The 18,557-nt window shown below is 47.4% G+C and overlaps 1 protein-coding gene across 7 annotated transcripts in view; it reads left to right on the top strand.

Moving 5' to 3' along the window:
• Positions 1-18,557, top strand: part of LTBP1 (latent transforming growth factor beta binding protein 1) — a 445,461-nt gene that overhangs the window by 51,125 nt on the left and 375,779 nt on the right. For all 7 annotated transcript variants that reach the window (XM_008254559.4, XM_070069261.1, XM_070069260.1 and 4 more), the window contains exon 3: positions 16,118-16,415. In XM_008254559.4, the coding sequence (XP_008252781.3) occupies positions 16,118-16,415 (298 nt within the window). The remainder of the gene's footprint in view (positions 1-16,117; positions 16,416-18,557) is intronic.

The raw sequence follows: 18,557 nt of genomic DNA, 5'->3' as shown, positions 1-18,557 counted from the left end.
GGGGGGTGCTGGTGGGGAAGGTGATCAGATTCAGGATGTAACACAGGGCTGGGGAATTTCCAGCTGGCTTGAATGTGCTGATGGAGAAGAAGTAAGACATGATGATAACCTGGGCTTGGGGGTGGGACTCCTGCCTCCTCTACAGTTCATGTGCAGGAGGTCCTAACCCCTGGCATCTCAGAGTGTGACCTGGGAAGCAGAGTTGCTGCAGATGTAATTAATTGGGATGAGGTCCTCTGTTGGGGGGGGGGTGTCCAATATGTGGATGCCCTTATAAAAAGGGGGATTTTTGTGCCCAGACTGTCGATGGAGGACCTGTGAAGATGTAGGCATGAGGGCATCTAGGAGCCAAGGGGTGCCTGAGGCTACCAGAAGCTACAAGAGAGGAAGGGAACAGTTTTGCTGTATAGCTCTTGGGAGGCCCCCACCGCCCCCGACACCTCCAGAGCTGTGAGATGATGTGTTGCAGTGAGCTAAGCTGCCACCTGCCGTGCCAGCATCCCACATTGGTGGAGTGCTAGCTCAGAGTCCCAGCTGCTCTGCTTCCAATCCAGCTCCTTGCTAATGTGCCTGCAAAAGCAGCGGATGATCAGCCACATACCTGGGCCCCTGCCACTCCACAGGAGACCTGGATAGAGTTCCAGGCTCCTGGCTTTGGCCTGGCCCAGCTCTTGCCATGGTGGCCATTTGGGGAGTGCACTAGCAGATGGAAGATTTCTCTCTCCTTCTCTTTTTATTTGAAAGACAGAGTTAGAGAGAGAGGGAGGAGGAGGGGGAGGAAGAGGGAGAGGAGGAGGGAGAGGGGGGTGTCTTCCATCTATCAGTTCACTCCCCAAATGGCCACAACAGCCAGGGCTGGGCCAGGCCATAGCCAGAGCTCATCCAGGTCTCCCATGTGAGCACAGGGACACAAGTACTTGGGCCATCCTTTGCTGCTATCCAGGGCCACTAACAGGGAGCTGGATGGGAAGTAGAACAGCTGGAACACAAACCGCTGCCCATACCGGATGCCAGTGTTGCAGGTGGTGGCGGATTTACCTGCTGTACCACAATGCTTGCCTCTTAGATAAATAAACATTAAAAAAAAAGATGGCTGCTAGGCAAGAGCTAGGGAGGAACAGGTCCTGGAGTCTGAAGTGGGGAATGGACCCACGCTGTGCTGTTTGGGAAACCTGCTTGGTTTCTTGGGAGTCAATGAGGCAGTTTGGCATGGATGCCTGGGAGTTCACAGGAGAGGGCCAAGTACAGCGACGTGGAACTCAGAGCCAGGAGACTGAGTGAGATCCCCAGGAGGGCTGACCCAGGGTCGAGTAAGCCCAGGACATTCCAGGAGTTAGAGGCCCGGAGGAGGAGGAGGCAGAGAAGAGCAGGTGTGCGGGAGGAGACAGGCGGGCAGGGTGTGGTGCCTCAGTAGCCACGGGAAGAAAGTGGTGAGGAAGGAGGGGCAGATCCACCGTGACCAGTGCTGCTGATGCCCACGGAGGCGGAGGACTTGGTGGCCTGGAGGTCTCTGACAGCTCTGACAAGATCAGAGTTGGTGGGAAGGTGGAGGACCCGGGCTGGCTGGAGTGAGTTCAGCAGATGGTGGGAACTTCTTTAAACTCAGCATGATATCATAAACATCATTCCCTATCATTAAACATCACTGTTGGGGCAGGCATTGTGCTGCAGCGGGTTAAGCCACCCCTTGGGAATGCCTGCATCCCATGGAGCCAGGCCAGTTTGTTTGGTCCCAGCTACTCTGCTTCGGATCCAGCTTCCTGCTTTTGCATTCTAAGAGGCAGCAGATGATGGCTCAAATGCTTTGATCCCTGCCACTCATGTGGGAGACCCAGATGGAATTCCAGGTTCCTGGCTTTGGCCTGGCCCAGTATTGGCTATTGCAGGCATTTGGAGAGTGAACCAGTGGGTAGATCTCTCTCTCTCTCTCTCTGCTCTTTCTTTCTTTATTCTTTCTATGTTACTGATCCTTCTCGTATTTTTCCAATCTCATTGTTAAGTTTGTGGTCTCAGAGCAGTCTTGCCTAACTCCCAGAATCCCCCTGGAGTCAGCCCCCATTGGACACTTGGAGACTGGCTTGTCACAGCTGCAGTGACATTTGTTGTCACTCTTCCAGGCTGTCTGTGAGTGCCACAGGTCAGAGATGCTGTTTTCTTGTACCCTGTTCTCGCCACAGGACATTGGGCAGTGCCAGGTGCAAAATGGAGTGCAGCCGTGTCACTTGTATTTTGCTGGATGACTGGGGCCTGGTCACACTTGACAATTTGCCCAGTGGCTGAGGGTAGAAGGATCAAACCCCGCCCCTGCCATCCCACCCTGTTTCTCCCCAGTACGTGAGCACAGGCAGGGAGGTCGAGGATCACACTTTTAGATGTTTCTAGCCTCTGCCAGCAGCCCCTCATGGAAGCAAATCATTTCTCAGAATTCTTTGCATTTTTTATGATCTCTTGAATATTATAGTGAAATATTTAACACTTGTCCAATTAGTGTCTCCCTTTTCTCCTTCCTTCTATACCCTTATTATTATAACACATAATTGTATTGTCATATTTTTCATTCTCTTTTTCAAAAGGTTCATTTATTTAAAGTCAGATTACAGAGAGAAAGGGGAGGGAAGAGGGAGAGGGAGAAGGGAAGAGAGAGAGAGGGAGGAGGGAAAGGGTGGGGAGGGGGGAGAGAGAGAGAGAGAGAGAGAGAGAGAGATCTTCCACCCACTGGTTCACTCCCCAAATAGCCCTAATGACCAGAGATATGCCAAGCTTAAGCCAGGAACTAGGGGCTCCATCCAGGTCTCCCACATGGGTAGAAGGGCCCAAGCATTTTGGCCGTCTTCTACTGCTTTCCCAGGCCATTAACAGGGAGCTGGATCAGAAGTGGAGCAGCTGGGACATGAACTGTGCCCACATGGGATGCGGGCATCACAGGCGGCTTTACCTACTACGCCACAGTGCCAGCCCTGGCCATATTTTTCTATACTTGTGTGTCTTCCCTATTGGACTCTCATCTCCTTTTCAATTTTTTCAATCTTTTTACCCACAATTCTTGGCAGAATGCTAAGAGGGGCTCTGTGTTTGAATAATGAATGAATAATGTTAGTATGGATGAAATTGAAACAAAATGGCCAGTAGACTATACATCAAGTGTCATAGCACATTGTATGTTCCTAATAGTCTGTAAAAACCACATTTGTTGAAATCTTGCATTAATCTTAAGTCTGTACTAGCATGAATGAAAAAAGCAAAATTATTCTATTATGTTAAAAGGAAAAAACTTAGATAAGTTAAATTTAACAGAGTTGGAGAGAAGAACCATTTGTGAAGGAGGCAGCCTTCAGAACCAGAACAAGCTGTGAGCGCTCTGGCCTGGGGGCCAGGCAGGTGGCTTCTATGGACCGAAAGTGGCAATGAGGTGCAGACAGACAGCTTAGCTGATTACTCCTTGGTGTGTTGCCTCCCTGGACTCAGTAGGTCTGGGTGGATTGACTGAAACTCAACTGCTGTAACCCAGAAACTCAGCTCTTCGTTACAGAGTGTAGTCTAATTTCATCTTTCGGTTATTTTCATGCTAAATCAGGTTACAGGTCATTACATAAGGACTCAAGTGTGAAGGCATCCTCTGGCTGAATTTGGTTTAACATTAGGGAAGGTGCTTAAGGAATGAATGAGTAATGAAAGAACGTTGTATTTTTATTCATGTTAAATAGCTATGTAATATCCTATTTTGCTCAAACTTCATGTTTTTTAAAACATTTTTGTTGACATAAGTAATGCTTCTGTGGACCCCTGACCCTAAGCATGCCAATAGTCACTTCCATTTTTGATTTTTGAGATGCATTTCTAGAAATGAGGCTATTGAAATGTTGGAAACATACTGTTACACTGCTTTCTAGACGGTTTGCAGCAGTGTACCCCACCATGGCAGCTCTAGGTATGCATTGGCATTTTCACACATTTCTTAAAAGTAGCCATAGTGTATCTCCTTGTTTTAATTTGCATTTCTTCTGATGACTTCATTAATTTGGACCTCCCTTTGTCTTAATGGACTATTTTTTGTCCTTTTTTCATTTTGTTCTTTGTTAACTGCAACTTTTATGAGTTTATTTCTATGCAATAGCGTTTTTGGAAAAATTTTTCTGCTTTATTTTTCCATTCTTTTGTTATTTTTAATGTTAAATGTTTATATAGTCTAAACTCTAGATGTTTGGCTTTGCTTTCATTTCTTTTTTCCATTGAGCTTCTGTGACTTCAACAACAATAGACTCCATAAAATGGCAGAATGACCAGGAAACAGAATCCAGAAAATCTGCTGGTGGTTTTGCATTACTTGGCTTATGAATCAATTATGTTATATTCTGTGAGTGATTTTACAGTTATTGATGGTGGCAAGAGGAGTGTGTTTGGTCCCAGCTCACTGCCTATTTTAAATTACATCGTGTGGTATCAGTTGCCGCTCAGCTTAGGCATAGGGAACCTCAGCCCCCGAGCACATGGTTCCTGGGGAGCTGGGTAGATGCAGGTTGAGTACTTGACCTAGAGGTGTTCAGCTTCTGAATTCTGCACATGACCTCTGTGACTTGTAGTCCATGTCCATGTCACTTGCACTGTGCTCAACTATCAGTTTGCTTCATTGTTACCTGAGGGTCCAGGGGTATTTCAGAAACTTTGTGGAAAGTAAAATTAAAAGGTAAGTTTATTTTGGTACCAAAAACTTTGAAATATACACATATAAGGGATCTTCAAAAAGTTCTTGCAGAGTGCATAATATTTGAAAAGACTATGTCTGAACTTCAAAATATCTTGTACCAAAGTAAACCGTCTTTTATAAATTATCTTTACTTATTTGATAGGCAAAGAAAGAGATATAGCTCCCATCACCAGTTCATTCCAAATGCCCGTAACAGCCTGATCTGGGCCCATGGAAGCCAGGAGCTGGGAACTCTAGCTGTGTCTCTGGCATGGGTAGCAGGGACCCAACCCTGGAAACCTCTAACTTTAAATCCCATCCCTCTGAAACTTATGAGGTATCCTTGTGGATTAGGAGAGCGATGGATGGGAAAGGGTGGCAGGAAAGCTTGTGCTGCCTCATCATCTGATTTGGAAGACAGAGAGCAGTGGAAGCAAAGACACCCTCCCTGCCTCCACCCTGATTTCACCAAGGATTTCAAACAGGTTCCCGTGACTTACTTTCTTTCTTTTTCTTTCTCTGTTTCTTTTCTTCTCCTCTACCTCCTCCTTCTTCTAAGATTTATTTTATTGATTTGAAAGGCAGAGTTAGAGAGGGAGAGACAGAGAGAGATCTTCCATCTCCTGACTCACTCCCCAAATGGCTACAATGGCAGGAGCTGGACTGATCCAAAGCCAGGAGCCAGGAGCTTCTTCTGGGTCTCCCACATAGGTGGCAGGGGCCCAAGCACTTGGACCATCTTCTGCTGCTTTCCCAGGTGCATTGGCAGGGAGCCGGATAAGAAGTGGGGCAGCCGGGACTCAAAATGGTACCCAGATGGATGGTGGTGCTGTAGGCAGTGGCTTAACCCACTACATCACGACGCTGGCCCCTTATAATTTTCAAAACCCTTGGGGCATGGGCATTTGACTCAGCGGTTGAGATGCTGCTTGGGATGCACAAACCTCATGTTGGAGTGCATGGCTTGAGTGTCAGCTCTGCTTTGGATTCTAGCTTCCTGTTAATTTGTTCCCTTGGAGGCATCAGATGATACTCAAGTGGTTGGTTCCTTGCCACTCACATGAGAGACCTGGATTGAGCGCTCAGCCTCCGGGCCTGGAGCTATCTGTCAGTCCCTGTCTCTCTGTCTTTCTCTCTCCCTGTCTGTCCATCTGTCTGTCTGTCTGTCTCCCTTTCAAATAGAAACAAAACAACACTGTAAGCTTTCTTCAGTGTATTGGTGCTAGACGGGCCATGGTTCCCATATCTAGAGGATTGTGTGGGATTCTTCATTGTTGCAGAAGGCTGGACTCAAAGTGCGCTGGGATGTTAGGCTAATATTTCTTCCTCTCTAGGGATTTTAGAGGAAGCTGACCCTGAGGCATTTACAATGGAAGTACGGCATTTATTTGGGTTTGGTGCAAAGAGAGCCAGAATTAGAGTAGACCGAAATGTGTGACCTCATGCTCTGATTCTTGGGATCTGATATCACTTAGTGTCATTGAAGAACTTCAAAGGGCAGCTGGGAATGACTGTGAAGACACACACAGCAAAGCAATTTCTCACCTGCTGTCTCTGATCACAGCAGACCCAGCCAGACTCACATTTCGGCCCGGGACACATGCGGCGGACATGCCGCAACTTGTTTAGCAAGAGAGGCGAGGGACAGAGAGTCACTGTGTTTGCTCTGCGTGGGCCAGGATGCGTTTTAAATATAACCAAGGGCTACTGTTTTAGAATTAAAAGCAACAGAGGCCGAGTTTCAGGGCATGGGTTACCTCCTAAAAATATAGTCCCTGAACTTTTAAAGACCATGAGGATTTGCTTGTCAAATTGGAGTAGGTTCAGATGAGAAAGAAATCTGAGACTAGTTACTGTTCGGGGCAAAAATGGAGCATTTACTCCACTTTGACAGTTTCAGATGATGACACGGAGCTTTCGGCACATCAGCCCGGTGGCCAGGCTGCAGTGGACGTTTGTGGCCTGCCCCGTTCACCTCGAACTCGCTCTGTGTTGCTTTTCCGCAAACCTGGGACACGCACCTTGGGCTCCTCCTCTCCTGACGGCAGTCTCTGCTATTTTGACTGACCCCACCTGCATCGTCACCCCTTCCCCTGGGAACTAGGAACAGGTTTTAGCTCAGCTCTCTTCAATTCTCAATTGCCTTTTGTTGGATTATTAAAAAAAATTATTTTGAATTGAGAAAGTGGAAAGTATACCTGAAAGTATGATAGTAAACACGTGTGTGTCTACTACATAGACTTAATACGTGTTTACTTATTATCATATTTTCTCTCTCTCTCTCTCGTTTTAAAGATTTATTTATTTATTTGAAAGGCGGAGTTACAGAGAGGCAGAGACAGAGAGAGGGAGAGGTCTTTCATCTGCTGGTTCACTCCCCAAATGGCCGCAACGGCCAAACCTGCGCTGATCCAAAGCCAGGAGCCAGGAGTCAGGAGTTTCTTCCGGGTCTCCCACGCAGGTGCAGGAGCCCAAGGACTTGGGCCATCTTCTACTGCGTTCCCAGGCCACAGCAGAGAGCTGGATGGGAAGTGGAGCAGCCGGCACTTGGAACTGGCGCCATATGGGATGCCGGCGCTGCAGGCCGGGGCTTTAACCTGTTGCACCACAGCGCCAGCCCCGTAGTACCTGTTTTTATACTTGTGTTCAGTTCAGGTGTATGCAGAAAGCATGTAGTTTTGTTTTAAACTTTCTCTGGAGCATTGTTTCCATCTGATCAATAGAGCAGCAGTGTGATGCAGCATCCTGACTTCAGTTTTCCAGCCCATGTGACTTCCAAGGTCCTTTCATGTTGCCAGGTGCGGATGGAGGGTGGAGACAGTGTTTCTCACGGCTAGCAGCACCTACCACAGCTGGTTCTCCGCTTCCTTCACCAGTGCCAGGGTTTTGCTGCAGTAAGTGTGCTGTAGCTGTTCCTATATGGAACACATGCCAGCCTGGCAGTGAACTTGCTGGGAATCAGGGTTTCCACGTTATACGTGCACTAGATATTGTCAGTTGCTTCCCACAGACGTGGGCGTGCATCCTGTGCCTAGCAGTGTGTATAGGAGCTCTCATTTCCCTGATGTTTGCTAACATTTGGTGGCATCCGTGTTTGTTTTTGTTTTTCTGATGTGTTGAAGGTAGAATCGCGTCTGAGAGTTGTTTGGTTCGTAGTGCTCTGTTAATTGATGATGCTGGGTGTCTTTTCAGATGTGCTCCTCAAATTTCATCATCTGGGCGTAGCTAATTCATACTCTTTGTTCATTTTTTCTTTGTTTATTATTTTCGGTTATTAGTTCCTGGTTAAGTTTGTTGTACATATCTCCTCGTCATTTGTCTTTGCATTTTATGTATAGTGTCTTTTAGATTTTGATGTAGTCAAGTTTGTGAAGTCCTTGATTTGTACTTTCTCTTTTACATTCAAAAAATTCTTTGTTCAAAATCATGAAAATATCCTCACATATTTGGTTTTAAAGCCCTTGTGTGAGGCCTAAGGTCAGGATCTGATTTTAGTTCTTTTAATGAATTCCTTTGTTATGATTTCTTTTAGATGGATGGCCATTTCCTTTCCAACTCCATTTAGTAAATTGCCTGTTATTTTCCTGCAGATTTGCTGTACACTTCTCTATCATTTTCCAGGCCTGCGTTTATATTTGAGTTTTTTTCCTAAGCTTCCTATTAATTTTCATTAATTTGTTGTTCTGGGTGACCCAGTACCACATTATCTTAATTGATTTAACTTTATAATAAATCAGTATTTGGTAGGGCAAACCTTCCCACAGCCCTCTGCTTTTCTTTTTGGTTGTTTTGACCATTCTTGGTTCTCTACTGTATTATTAATGATTTTTGTGTTGTCTTTTCAGTTTCCCTGAAAAATCATATTAAAATTTTAATAGGAATGGACTTGAATTTATAGGAAGATTTGGAGTGAGTTAAATCTTATAATCCATGTGTACGGGTATATATTAATATTTACTCAGGGATTTTTTGTTGTTGTTGTTGTTGTTCCTTAAATGATTTATAATTTCCCACAAAAACTTGCATGTTTTAAGATAGCTTATAATTAGTGTTGCCATTATGAATCGTATCCTTTACCCACTGCATCTGCCTACTTGTGTATTGCTGGGGTGGGCATTTGGCACGGTGGCTAAGACTCCGCTGGGGATGTGCATCTCAGATCAGAGTGCCTGGGGCTGAGTGCTTGCTCTGCTTCTGCTTCTGCCTTCCTGCTAATGAGCGCTGTAGGGGGCAGCAGCTGATGGCTCAAGCACCTGCCTCCCTGTCACTCATGTGGGAGACTGGAGTTACTTGTAGGCCCCTGGCTTTGGCCTGGTTCACCCGTGGCTGTTGCAGGCATCTGGGGAGTGAACCAGCTCATGGAGGCTCTCTCTCCACCTTTCAGGCGATTAAAAAGTAATTACACATTGTTTGTCACTGGAAAAACATCCACTTTTCTGGGCTAATTTACTTGGTGGAACCTGGTTGATCTTTTTTGATGTAGACTCTTGTTACCTACCTAGACAATTAGATAAGTACAAATAATGATAAATTTGTTTTCTTCCTTTCTAGTACTTAGAGCTTGTTTTGCCACATTCCCTGGAGCTTATAATTCAGCATCTACCGTTAGAGGTTATTGTGGGCATCAGCTTCGACAGGAATGTTCTACACTTTCTTTGTAATATTTCCTGTAACTTTTGGTATGCTCTTTGTGATGGGATTTGCTGTAGATATGGTTTACCAGAGTAAGAAATTCCCTTTGTATTCCTCGTTGGCTAACAGTTTTTATTTGCTGTCATAAATAAATGCTGAATTTTATTAGAAGTGTTTGTTCCTTTAATTCTTGATTTTTAGCACAGGGAATCACACTGATGTACATTTGCTGACCTTGGTGCCATTATTGTATTTCTGGAATTGATTCTAGTTGCCTTTCTGTTTTAGAAGTACTGACATATTTGAAATACTGGTGTTTTATTTAGGGGTTTTGTCTTTGGTTTCTTTTTTTTTAAGATTTATTTTATTTATTTGAAAGAGAGAGGAGAGGCAGAGAGAGACAGAGGTCTTCCATCCAATGCTTCACTCCCCAATTGGCCGCAATGGCCAGAGCTGTGCCAATCTGAAGCCAGGAGCCAGGAGCTTCTTCAGGATCTCTCTTGCGGGTGCAGGGGCCTAAGGACTTGGACCCTTCTACTGCTTTCTCAGGCACAGCAGAGAGCTGGATCAGAAGTGGGGCAGCCAGGTCTTGAACCAGCGCTTCAGGCCAGGGAGTTAATCCACTGCACCAGGGCGCTGGCCCCTGCCTTTGGGTTCTTACCAGCAGTTTGTGTGTTTTCTTTAGGGTACTCACTCCTCTTGTCTGATTTGGATATTGAGGTTATGGCTTCATCTGGGCTCTTCCCTGAATGCCCGGATTGAAGCAGCTCAGACCTGGAGCCGTGCCCTGGGGGAGCTCTGGGACCGTGCAGCTCCGAGGTCCTGGGGCGTGTTTGGTCTTCCCTGAGCCTGTGCAGCCTGCTACCTGGCAGACTCATGGGTCCCCCGTGCGGATCTGTGGAGTGTCTCTGTGTGCGGCTCCCTTCTCTCTAGCACTCGGCTGCAGATTTCAGCCGTGCAGCCTCCGCCCAGTGAAACCATTGTGCTCTGCCTGGTTCCCCTCCCTGTGCCGTGGTCCAGAGAGCCTTCTGCAGGAGCGGGAGACCGGGGGTCCACCTCGCTGGATTTCCTTCTCTGAGGATCACGGTGTTTTGCTGCCAGTTGTCCACTGCTGGAAAACAGTTGTTTTTTGTATCCCACCCAGTCTTTGAGATGTTTATGGCAAGAAGGCTCCATTTGTAACAGTTATCCCATCCTGTCTGGCTTAAACATTTGTAAATCTTTGTGTTGCCCTGGAGGAGGGCAGTGAGAGAGTTAATTCCCTATGCTTTTCTGAGCAGAAGTCCTTTGATAGGAATATCTGTTTTACTTAGTGTTAGGATTTGCTTTCTTCTCCCTTTCTAGTTCATTTCTACAAACTGAGTATCAGAATCTCTTTCTTTTCTTTTCTTTTTTTTTTTTTTTTTTTTGAAGATTTATTTATTTATTTGAGAAGCAGGATTAGACATAGAGAGAGGTCTTCCATCCTCTGGTTCGCTCCCCAGTTGGCTGCAACTGCCAGAGCTGGGCTGATCTGAAGCCAGAAACCAGGAGCTTCTTCAAGTTCTCCCATGTGGGTGGAGAGGCCCAAGTGCCCGGGCCATCCTCCACTACTTTTCCAGACCATCAGCAAGGAGCTGGATCAGAACTGACTCCCATTTGGGATGCAGGTGCTGCAGGCGGGGAGGCCACAGCGCCAGCCCCAGGGTCTCTTTCTATCACACACAAGCTCCTTAGGCTAAGCCCCTTGACACACTTTTGTAGTAGAAGCTTAGGAATTTGTCACTGATTTGTCACAGATCCTCCCAGCTATCAAGATATCCTTGGCTTTGTCCTTGACTAGTTTATTTTATAGTCACCACCCTTCAGGGTTCATCCAGAATATTTTGGTTCTGATTTTCCAAAACTGCGTCCATTATTTGTCACTGTCACGTACTACGCAATGTCACTGTGGGCCTCATTTATTCGCAGAGCATGTTCAATATCAGCTTTGAAAGAAGACCACTGCCAGAGCCGGTTGGAGGTAGACTGAATCACATGCAGACCCAGTCTGAAGGTGCAGGTGCTCTTATGGATGAACTAAGAGCCCGTGGACTGTCATTTACAGGTGTCCTTAAATCCCAGGGTCATTTGGAAACTGGTGAATCTGCATTGACATAGTCAGCCAGGGTGAAGTTCATGCTCTTGACTGGCGGCCCAGAAAACACTGACCTCAGTGTTGATAATCTAGTTGGGAAATAAGAGCTAACTTGGTAAAAAGATGGCTAATAATAAGTGACAGCTTTCAGGGCAGTGAATGTTGAAGATGGGACAGGGGCTCTGAAGCTGGGAAGACCACGGTGGAGTGAGTGGACATCAGGGAAGTCTTCCTAGAGGAGGAGGAACTAGAAGGACTGGAGGCGTCCAGTGCACTCCTGGGGTCTGGTGCTGATGGACAGGACACCCCATGTGCAGACACGGGGAGGTGGCCGGCCTGGACCTTGAGCACTCTCTGCAGGGGTGGACCAGTGGGCAGGGAACGGGAAAGGAAGGTTGGTGGCCAGATGTCGAGGGTCTTGAACTTATTGCACGGGCAGCTAAAATGTGTTGAAAGTTTGTGAATGAGGGAGAAAAAATGATTCAGAGAGCAGCATTTAGGAAGCCTGGGCTGTCAGCAAGTCTGGATTAAGCTTGTGTTCCCTGCCCTAGCTTCACTGCTGTGGCTGTACACTGCAGTCACTGGGGAGCTAAAAAAAGGCCTAACGCTTGGGGACTTCCCCAGAGGCTCCGATTTAATCAGTCTGGAGTGAGGCCTGGATTTGGGGAGTTTTAAAAGCTCCCCAGGTGATGCTAATGTGCAGCTCGGGCCTGGGAACCACTGCCAGACTGCTGATAAAAATCTTGATGCGGTCTCTACCCATTGTGCTGAACCACAGCTGGCCAAGCAAACATGGAATCAACTGGTGGGGGAAAGCGCGTTTCAGAAGTTCTGTGATGTAATTGATTGGATCCTGTATGGCTCAGCACCTCAGCTGTAGTAACAGGTTTTCTCAGGGATCTCTACTCATTTTTGTACCAGCCGTGAAGCACTGGGTGACAAATGTGTAGACTTTTGGAAGGGCCCTGTAGTCACCCTGAGAATTTGATCATGTGGAAAACATGCTTTCTTTTGTATTAAAAATGATAGGACTGGGATGGCGCTGTGGCATGGTGGGCTAAAGCTTCTGCCTGCAGCACCGGTGTCCCGTATGGGCGCTGGTTCGAGCCCCGGCTGTTCCTCTTCCGATCCAGCTCTCTGCTGTAGCCTGGAAAAGCAGTAGAAGGTGGCCCAAGTATTTGAGCCCCTGCACCCATGTGGGAAACCCAGAAGAAGCTCCTGACTCCTGGCTTTGGATCAGCCCAGTTCCGGCCGTTGCGGCCATTTGGAGAGTGAACTAGCAGATGGAAGACCTTTCTCTCTCTCTCTCTCCTCCTCACTGTCTGTAACTCTACCTTTCAAACAAATAAATAAAAGTCTAAACAAAAAATAATAGGGCAAGGTAGAATGATTTGAAATGTGTTAATTTACAAACACCGCGTGTCAGTTTCTCAACCTCGAGGGTGGGTCAGGACCCCTGGGAGTGTGGCTGCAGGCTGCCGGGCTCCAGTTTGATTTAGCAGGCCTGGGGCAGCTCAGGAATGTGTATTTCTAAAGTGTACTCAGAGGCTGCTGCTGCTGCTGCTGCTGTGGGCTGGGGGCCACACGTGGACCACCACGGGTCCTTATTGTGCTGTGAGAACCACTGCTGCATTTATTGGAGGAAAAGCAGCGTGCATGGGATTGGTGTTCTGGTGCAGTGGGTCAGGCCTCTGCTTGGGACACCGCATCCCACATCCGAGTGCTGGTGGACCCCTGGCTGCTCTGCTCCCTGCTAATGTGGCTGGGAAGGCCGTGGATGATGGTTCAAGTACTTGAGTCCCAGGTGGAGTTTCGGGCTGGCTCAGCCCAGGCTGTTGTGGCCATTTGCGGAGTGAACCACTGATGGAAGCTATCTGTCTGTCTGTCTGTCTCTCTTCCCCTCTCCCCTCCCCGCTCCCTCTCTCTCTCCCTATCTTTCTCATTCTCACTCTGCTTTTAAAATAAGTAAATAAATATTTTTTCAAAAAGTGGCATGAGTGCTGTTCTTTCATATCATGTGAGTGGCTTGTCTGGGCAATCAGGCCTCTGTTCATCACAGTTGAAGCCAAAGCCTCCTTGTCCGTGTGCTCCGAGGGGGCGCCTGCCTAAGCCTACAGTGGGACAGGTAGCAGAGAAAACTGTCTTCTTACCGTCCTTTTGAGATTTTCTACTGAAGGTTGGTTATTGTCTGAGCATCGCTAATGAAGGAATCGGACATGTGGAGTACCCCATGGTCTGAAGGTTTTTGGGTGCTGATAGGATGGCACAGGTGGAAAATCCCATACCATGAAAGCTTTGTGTTATGCAGAGTTGTTGTAAATATTGTCTAACATCACCTTCAGGCCAGGTGTGTAAGGTCTATATGAAACACATGCATTTTCTGTTTTGACTTGGGCCCTATGCTCAAGCTATTTCATTATGTGTATGTAAATATTCCAGTATCAGATAAAATCTGAAGTCTGAAACACTTCTGATCCCAGACATTTGATTTAATTAATTGAATTTGTTTAGGAGGGAGAGGCACAGATAATGCAGTACATACATGCATACATGAGAGAGAGAAAGAGAAAGAGAAAGTCTCCCCCATGTCAAACGCTTGCATGGCCAGGACTGGCCCAGGATGAAGACGGGATCCAGAAACTCAATCTGGCTCTCCCACATGAGTGGCAGGGATCCAACTACGTTAGCCATCCTTTGCTTCTGCTCCCAGCATGTACTAACGTAGTAGGAGGCTGGACTTGGGAGCAGACCCAGTACTCGAACCCAGGCCCTCTGACACGACATGGAGGCATCATAAGCGGTATCTTAACCACTCAGCCCAAAGCTTGCCTCTGGTCCCAAGCATTTTGAATAAGGGCTACTCAGCCTGTATTATGCATAGTCATGTTATTACTTAGCATTCTTGTCCTTCCAGTGGAAAGTACTAGCAAGTTTAAAGTCTCTCATCTTCTCTTGTTACTCGTTCCCTGCTCCCCCACCCTATCACATGCAAACTTGGAAGAGTTAAAAAAAACGTGGCTGACCCCCCCCCCCCCCTACTAAAGACGGGTTCTGCGCTGTGGCATCTTCTGAGGGCTCTGGGGCTGAGTCCAGCTGTGGCCTCCGTCTGGCTGCTTGCACGTGCAGGCTGCTCCAGGCAGTCTTCCTGGTGGATTGTAGGCATTTGCCGTACACCTTGGGAGGGAGGAGAAGCGGAAATCATTCTCAGATGTTGCACTGAAACATGTTTCTAATGGAAAGCATGACGGGAATGCACACATGGAAGTGCCTGGGGGGCCATCGCTGGCTGAGGCACAGCTCAGAAAGCCGGGTCCCCTCCTTCCCCAGAGCCGCGTCTGCGCTCTTGGGTGGAGCCCATTTCCGGTCCTGTGACATTCTGTAAATAACCGTGGCTAAGCAGGGACTGGAGCAGGGCATCTCTCATCCAGCAACCAAGTTTGCTCGGGTGACCAGGAGAACTCTGATGTGTGAACATCCTGAATTCTAGTTGTACATTGCTTTTGAATCTAAATGTTCAAGGAAGCCTAAGATGGGACCATTTAGAAAAAGCTGCTTCTGGCTGCCTCAGACCGTCATACACACACAGGTGCAGAGGCCAAGGTGAGTGACTTACCTTCCCCAGGGTCACCTAGGGAGCTGGCTGCATTTTTTAAGAGGTGTTCTCTGCCGGTGCCGCGGCTCAATAGGCTAATCCTCCGCCTAGTGGCGCCGGCACACCGGGTTCTAGTCCCGGTCAGGGCGCTGGATTCTGTCCCGGTTGCCCCTCTTCCAGGCCAGCTCTCTGCTGTGGCCTGGGAGTGCAGTGGAGGATGGCCCAAGTGCTTGGGCCCTGCACCCCATGGGAGACCAGGATAAGAACCTGACTCCTGCTTTCAGATCAGCGCGGTACGCCGGCTGAGGCGGCCATTGGAGGGTGAACCAATAGCAAAAGGAAGACCTTTCTCTCTGTCTCTCTCTCTCTCACTGTCCACTCTGCCTGTAAAAAAAAAAAAAAAAAAAAAAGGTATTCTCAGCTTTTTGAAAACTTACCAGCTTGTTATTCAGACACTCAAGATCTACTTCTTTTATTTACTTCTTTTTGTTCTTAAAGACCTTTTGATTTATTTCAAAGGCAGAATGAGGGAGAGGGAGAGGGAGAGGGAGAGAGAGAGAGAGAGAGAGATACATACCAGTTGCATGGCTTGGTCCAAGTCCGAGGGCATCATAACCAGGGCAGCCATGGTTGCAGTTCTCAGTCCTAGCCAAAAGCCCGAGTGGCACCAGGGGGACCGCTGGAGAGATTCTGGAGTCCGAAGTCCAAGGCAGGAGTCCACTGTTGTCGCAGCCCATCCCCCCCCCCCCCTTTCCACCTTCTATATTTGTTCTCTTCAGACCCTCCACCAATCAGTGCTCCCACTCGCACAGAGGCTGGGTCTGCCCACCTAGTCTACATGCTGATCTCATTTGAAGACACCCTCACAAATGCACTCAAGATGATAACTTATCCAGGTTTCTAGTAGTCCTTAATACAGTCAAGTTCCCACCTGGAATCACCACTTGGCATCGTCATCCTTGTTACCATCATGCGTGTTTAAGTGTGGGTTTGTTTTGTGGGAGAGCAATGTTGAGGCTGTCAAGCCTTTGGAGGGTGGGTGAATGCTGTGATGTTGTTCTTCACACCTGCATCTCTCCTTGTCTCTCTGCAGCAAGCTGTGTCCCGCCATGCCAGAATGGAGGGATGTGTCTCCGGCCTCAGCTCTGTGTGTGCAAACCAGGGACCAAGGGCAAAGCCTGTGAGATAACCATGGCCCAGGACACCTCGGCACCAGTCTTTGGAGGGCAGAACCCTGGCGCTGCCTCCTCCTGGGTCCCTCCTGAGCAAGCGGCCAAGCGCACTTCAGCCAAGAAGGCAGACGCTCTACCGCGTGTCAGTCCTGTGGCCCAGATGACCTTGACCCTGAAGCCGAAGCCTTCAGCAGGACTCTCCCAGCAGATCCATTCTCAGTGAGTGTTTTGAGCTTCTTTCTAGCCAAGGAGCATCTTCATTGCTCTCATGGATGCATCACTTTAATCTTTCTCCTTTTCCAGCACAGCATGTGGGAATCAATTGGAAAATCACACCTTTCTTTCCTTTCCTTAAGGTTTCACAGGTTAGGTTTATATATCAAATCTCTTAAAAATATTTAGTGTGTGCGTTTTGCCTTTGCAGGGAAAATTTGTGAGGATTATCGGGATCATGGGTAGGAGGGGACAATAGAGATAATTATTGGATCGTGGTGAAGGTGGGTGTTTAAAAATCCTTTTTGGGGGGATGCTTTAGGATTTTGGAATAGTCATTTAAAAAGAGAAACCGAATGATCCTTTTGAAGCTACTCAGAGAAGTGAGGAAGTCAACTTTCTCATCTTCAGTAGCAGCTTAAACGTGTCTTCTTTTTCTACCCTGTTTACCTCCCAGTTGCCATGTGGGCCCATTTTTGGTGAATGAGCTTGTTTTCTATTTATGGGTACCTGGGTTTTCTCAGTGTGAGGAAGTGAGGGCCACGCGGAACCAGAGATCGCGGATAAGAAAGTTTATCCATGTCCTGCTCTGAGGTGCGTGGCCAGCAGTGTTCTGATGCATGAGGTCCTCACACAAACTGTCTCCTCTTAATTAGCCACTCGGTGAGGATAAGATGCAGAATTTACTACAACTATCACTTGTCATTGGTCTAGGAATGTAAAATACAGGAAGTTCTCAACTTGAAAACAGACTTGACCCCGCAGTTCATTGGTAAGTCACTGACTTGGAATTTAGAAGGCTTTTCCCGCATGGAGACAGCTTCCACATGGTGGTTAGTCTCCAATCAGCCCACAGCAGGTATTTAATCTCTTAGCAGGGATGGCATTATCCTAATTTATACTTGCCCTCGGAAGGGACCACCTACTGTTCCTGCTGCCTGAGTGGCTTCCTTTGCACTTTTTCTCTTCTTGTTCCCTCCTGAAATCTCTTCTGTTCCCTTGGTTTTCTTCATTTTTCTTTTATTTTTTTTTTCTGATCTCCTGCTTTTAAAGTTCTACCTTGGTGATTAGATTTAGGGCCTCATTTGAAGTCTAACCTCTTTGCTAGTGTTTTACTTGGGAAACACATCATGCAGCTCTCAACAAGAGAAAATGATAGGTATGACAATACTCAGTAAGCGTTTACCGTATGCCTAGTACTGTCTTCGAGGTATTATTATGCTTCACGTGTTAATGTCCAACTCATAATGACCCTGGAAGGTAGGTACTGTTACAGTCCCAGTTCACAGATGAGAAAGGCGAGGTGCAGAGTGGCTGTCCGTTCAGGGTCACACAGTTACTAGGCGGCAGTGTTAAGATTTAAACGGAGGAGGTCGCTTCCAGCCTTCATGCCTGGAGGAGAGGCTTGGCAGGCGCCTCTCTGAAGGGCAGAGAATGGGTATTCTCAGCTTGGTGGGGCAGAATGGCGTCTGCTGCAACTGCTCTTCTCCGCGTCTTAGCACAGCGGCAGCCGCGCATCGTGCCTCAACGAATGCGCAGGAGCGCGTTCCAGAAAAAGCACGCACGGATGCTGACGCTGAAATGTCACGTGTCATGACAATGATCCTTCCTTTGATTTTTTTTTTTTCCTTCAACCATTTAAACATGTGAAGAGCCTCCTTCTCTAGTGGACCGTGTAAGACACAGGCTGTGGGCTGGATTTGGCTCAGGAGCTGTGGTGTGCTGGGCCCTTATCTTCCCCTCTGAAGGAAGTCAGTGTTATTTATTTATTTATTGTGCCAAAATACAAATGCAAACGTGTATCCTTGGGATGACGGAGTGCCTTGACCCTGTCACAGCTAAGCATCTCCCCAGCAGCATTGTTCTGGATCCTAACAACAAAGAACAAGTCTGTGTTGGAGGGTGCTTTGGTGATCAGGGGTCAGTTGACTATGCGTGGCCCTCATATTTTCCTGGCATTATAGCTTACATAAACTGTGAAGTAATTTACAAGCAACACTGTTGGTCTTGAATATCACCATCGGCTGTTAGACTTTGACCCCCTGTGGTGTGTGCATATGGATTGTTAGTAAGAACCATATGTTGGATGTCAGATAACGGAGCAATCTCTTTTCTTCTTCTTCTGTGGGTAGCAGTGTTGTAATTTAG

The sequence above is a fragment of the Oryctolagus cuniculus genome, chromosome 2, assembly GCF_964237555.1.
Source record: "Oryctolagus cuniculus chromosome 2, mOryCun1.1, whole genome shotgun sequence".
NCBI lineage: Eukaryota > Metazoa > Chordata > Mammalia > Lagomorpha > Leporidae > Oryctolagus > Oryctolagus cuniculus.
Note: the sequence above shows the minus strand (reverse complement) of the source record. Positions and strands in the feature narration are given on the sequence as shown.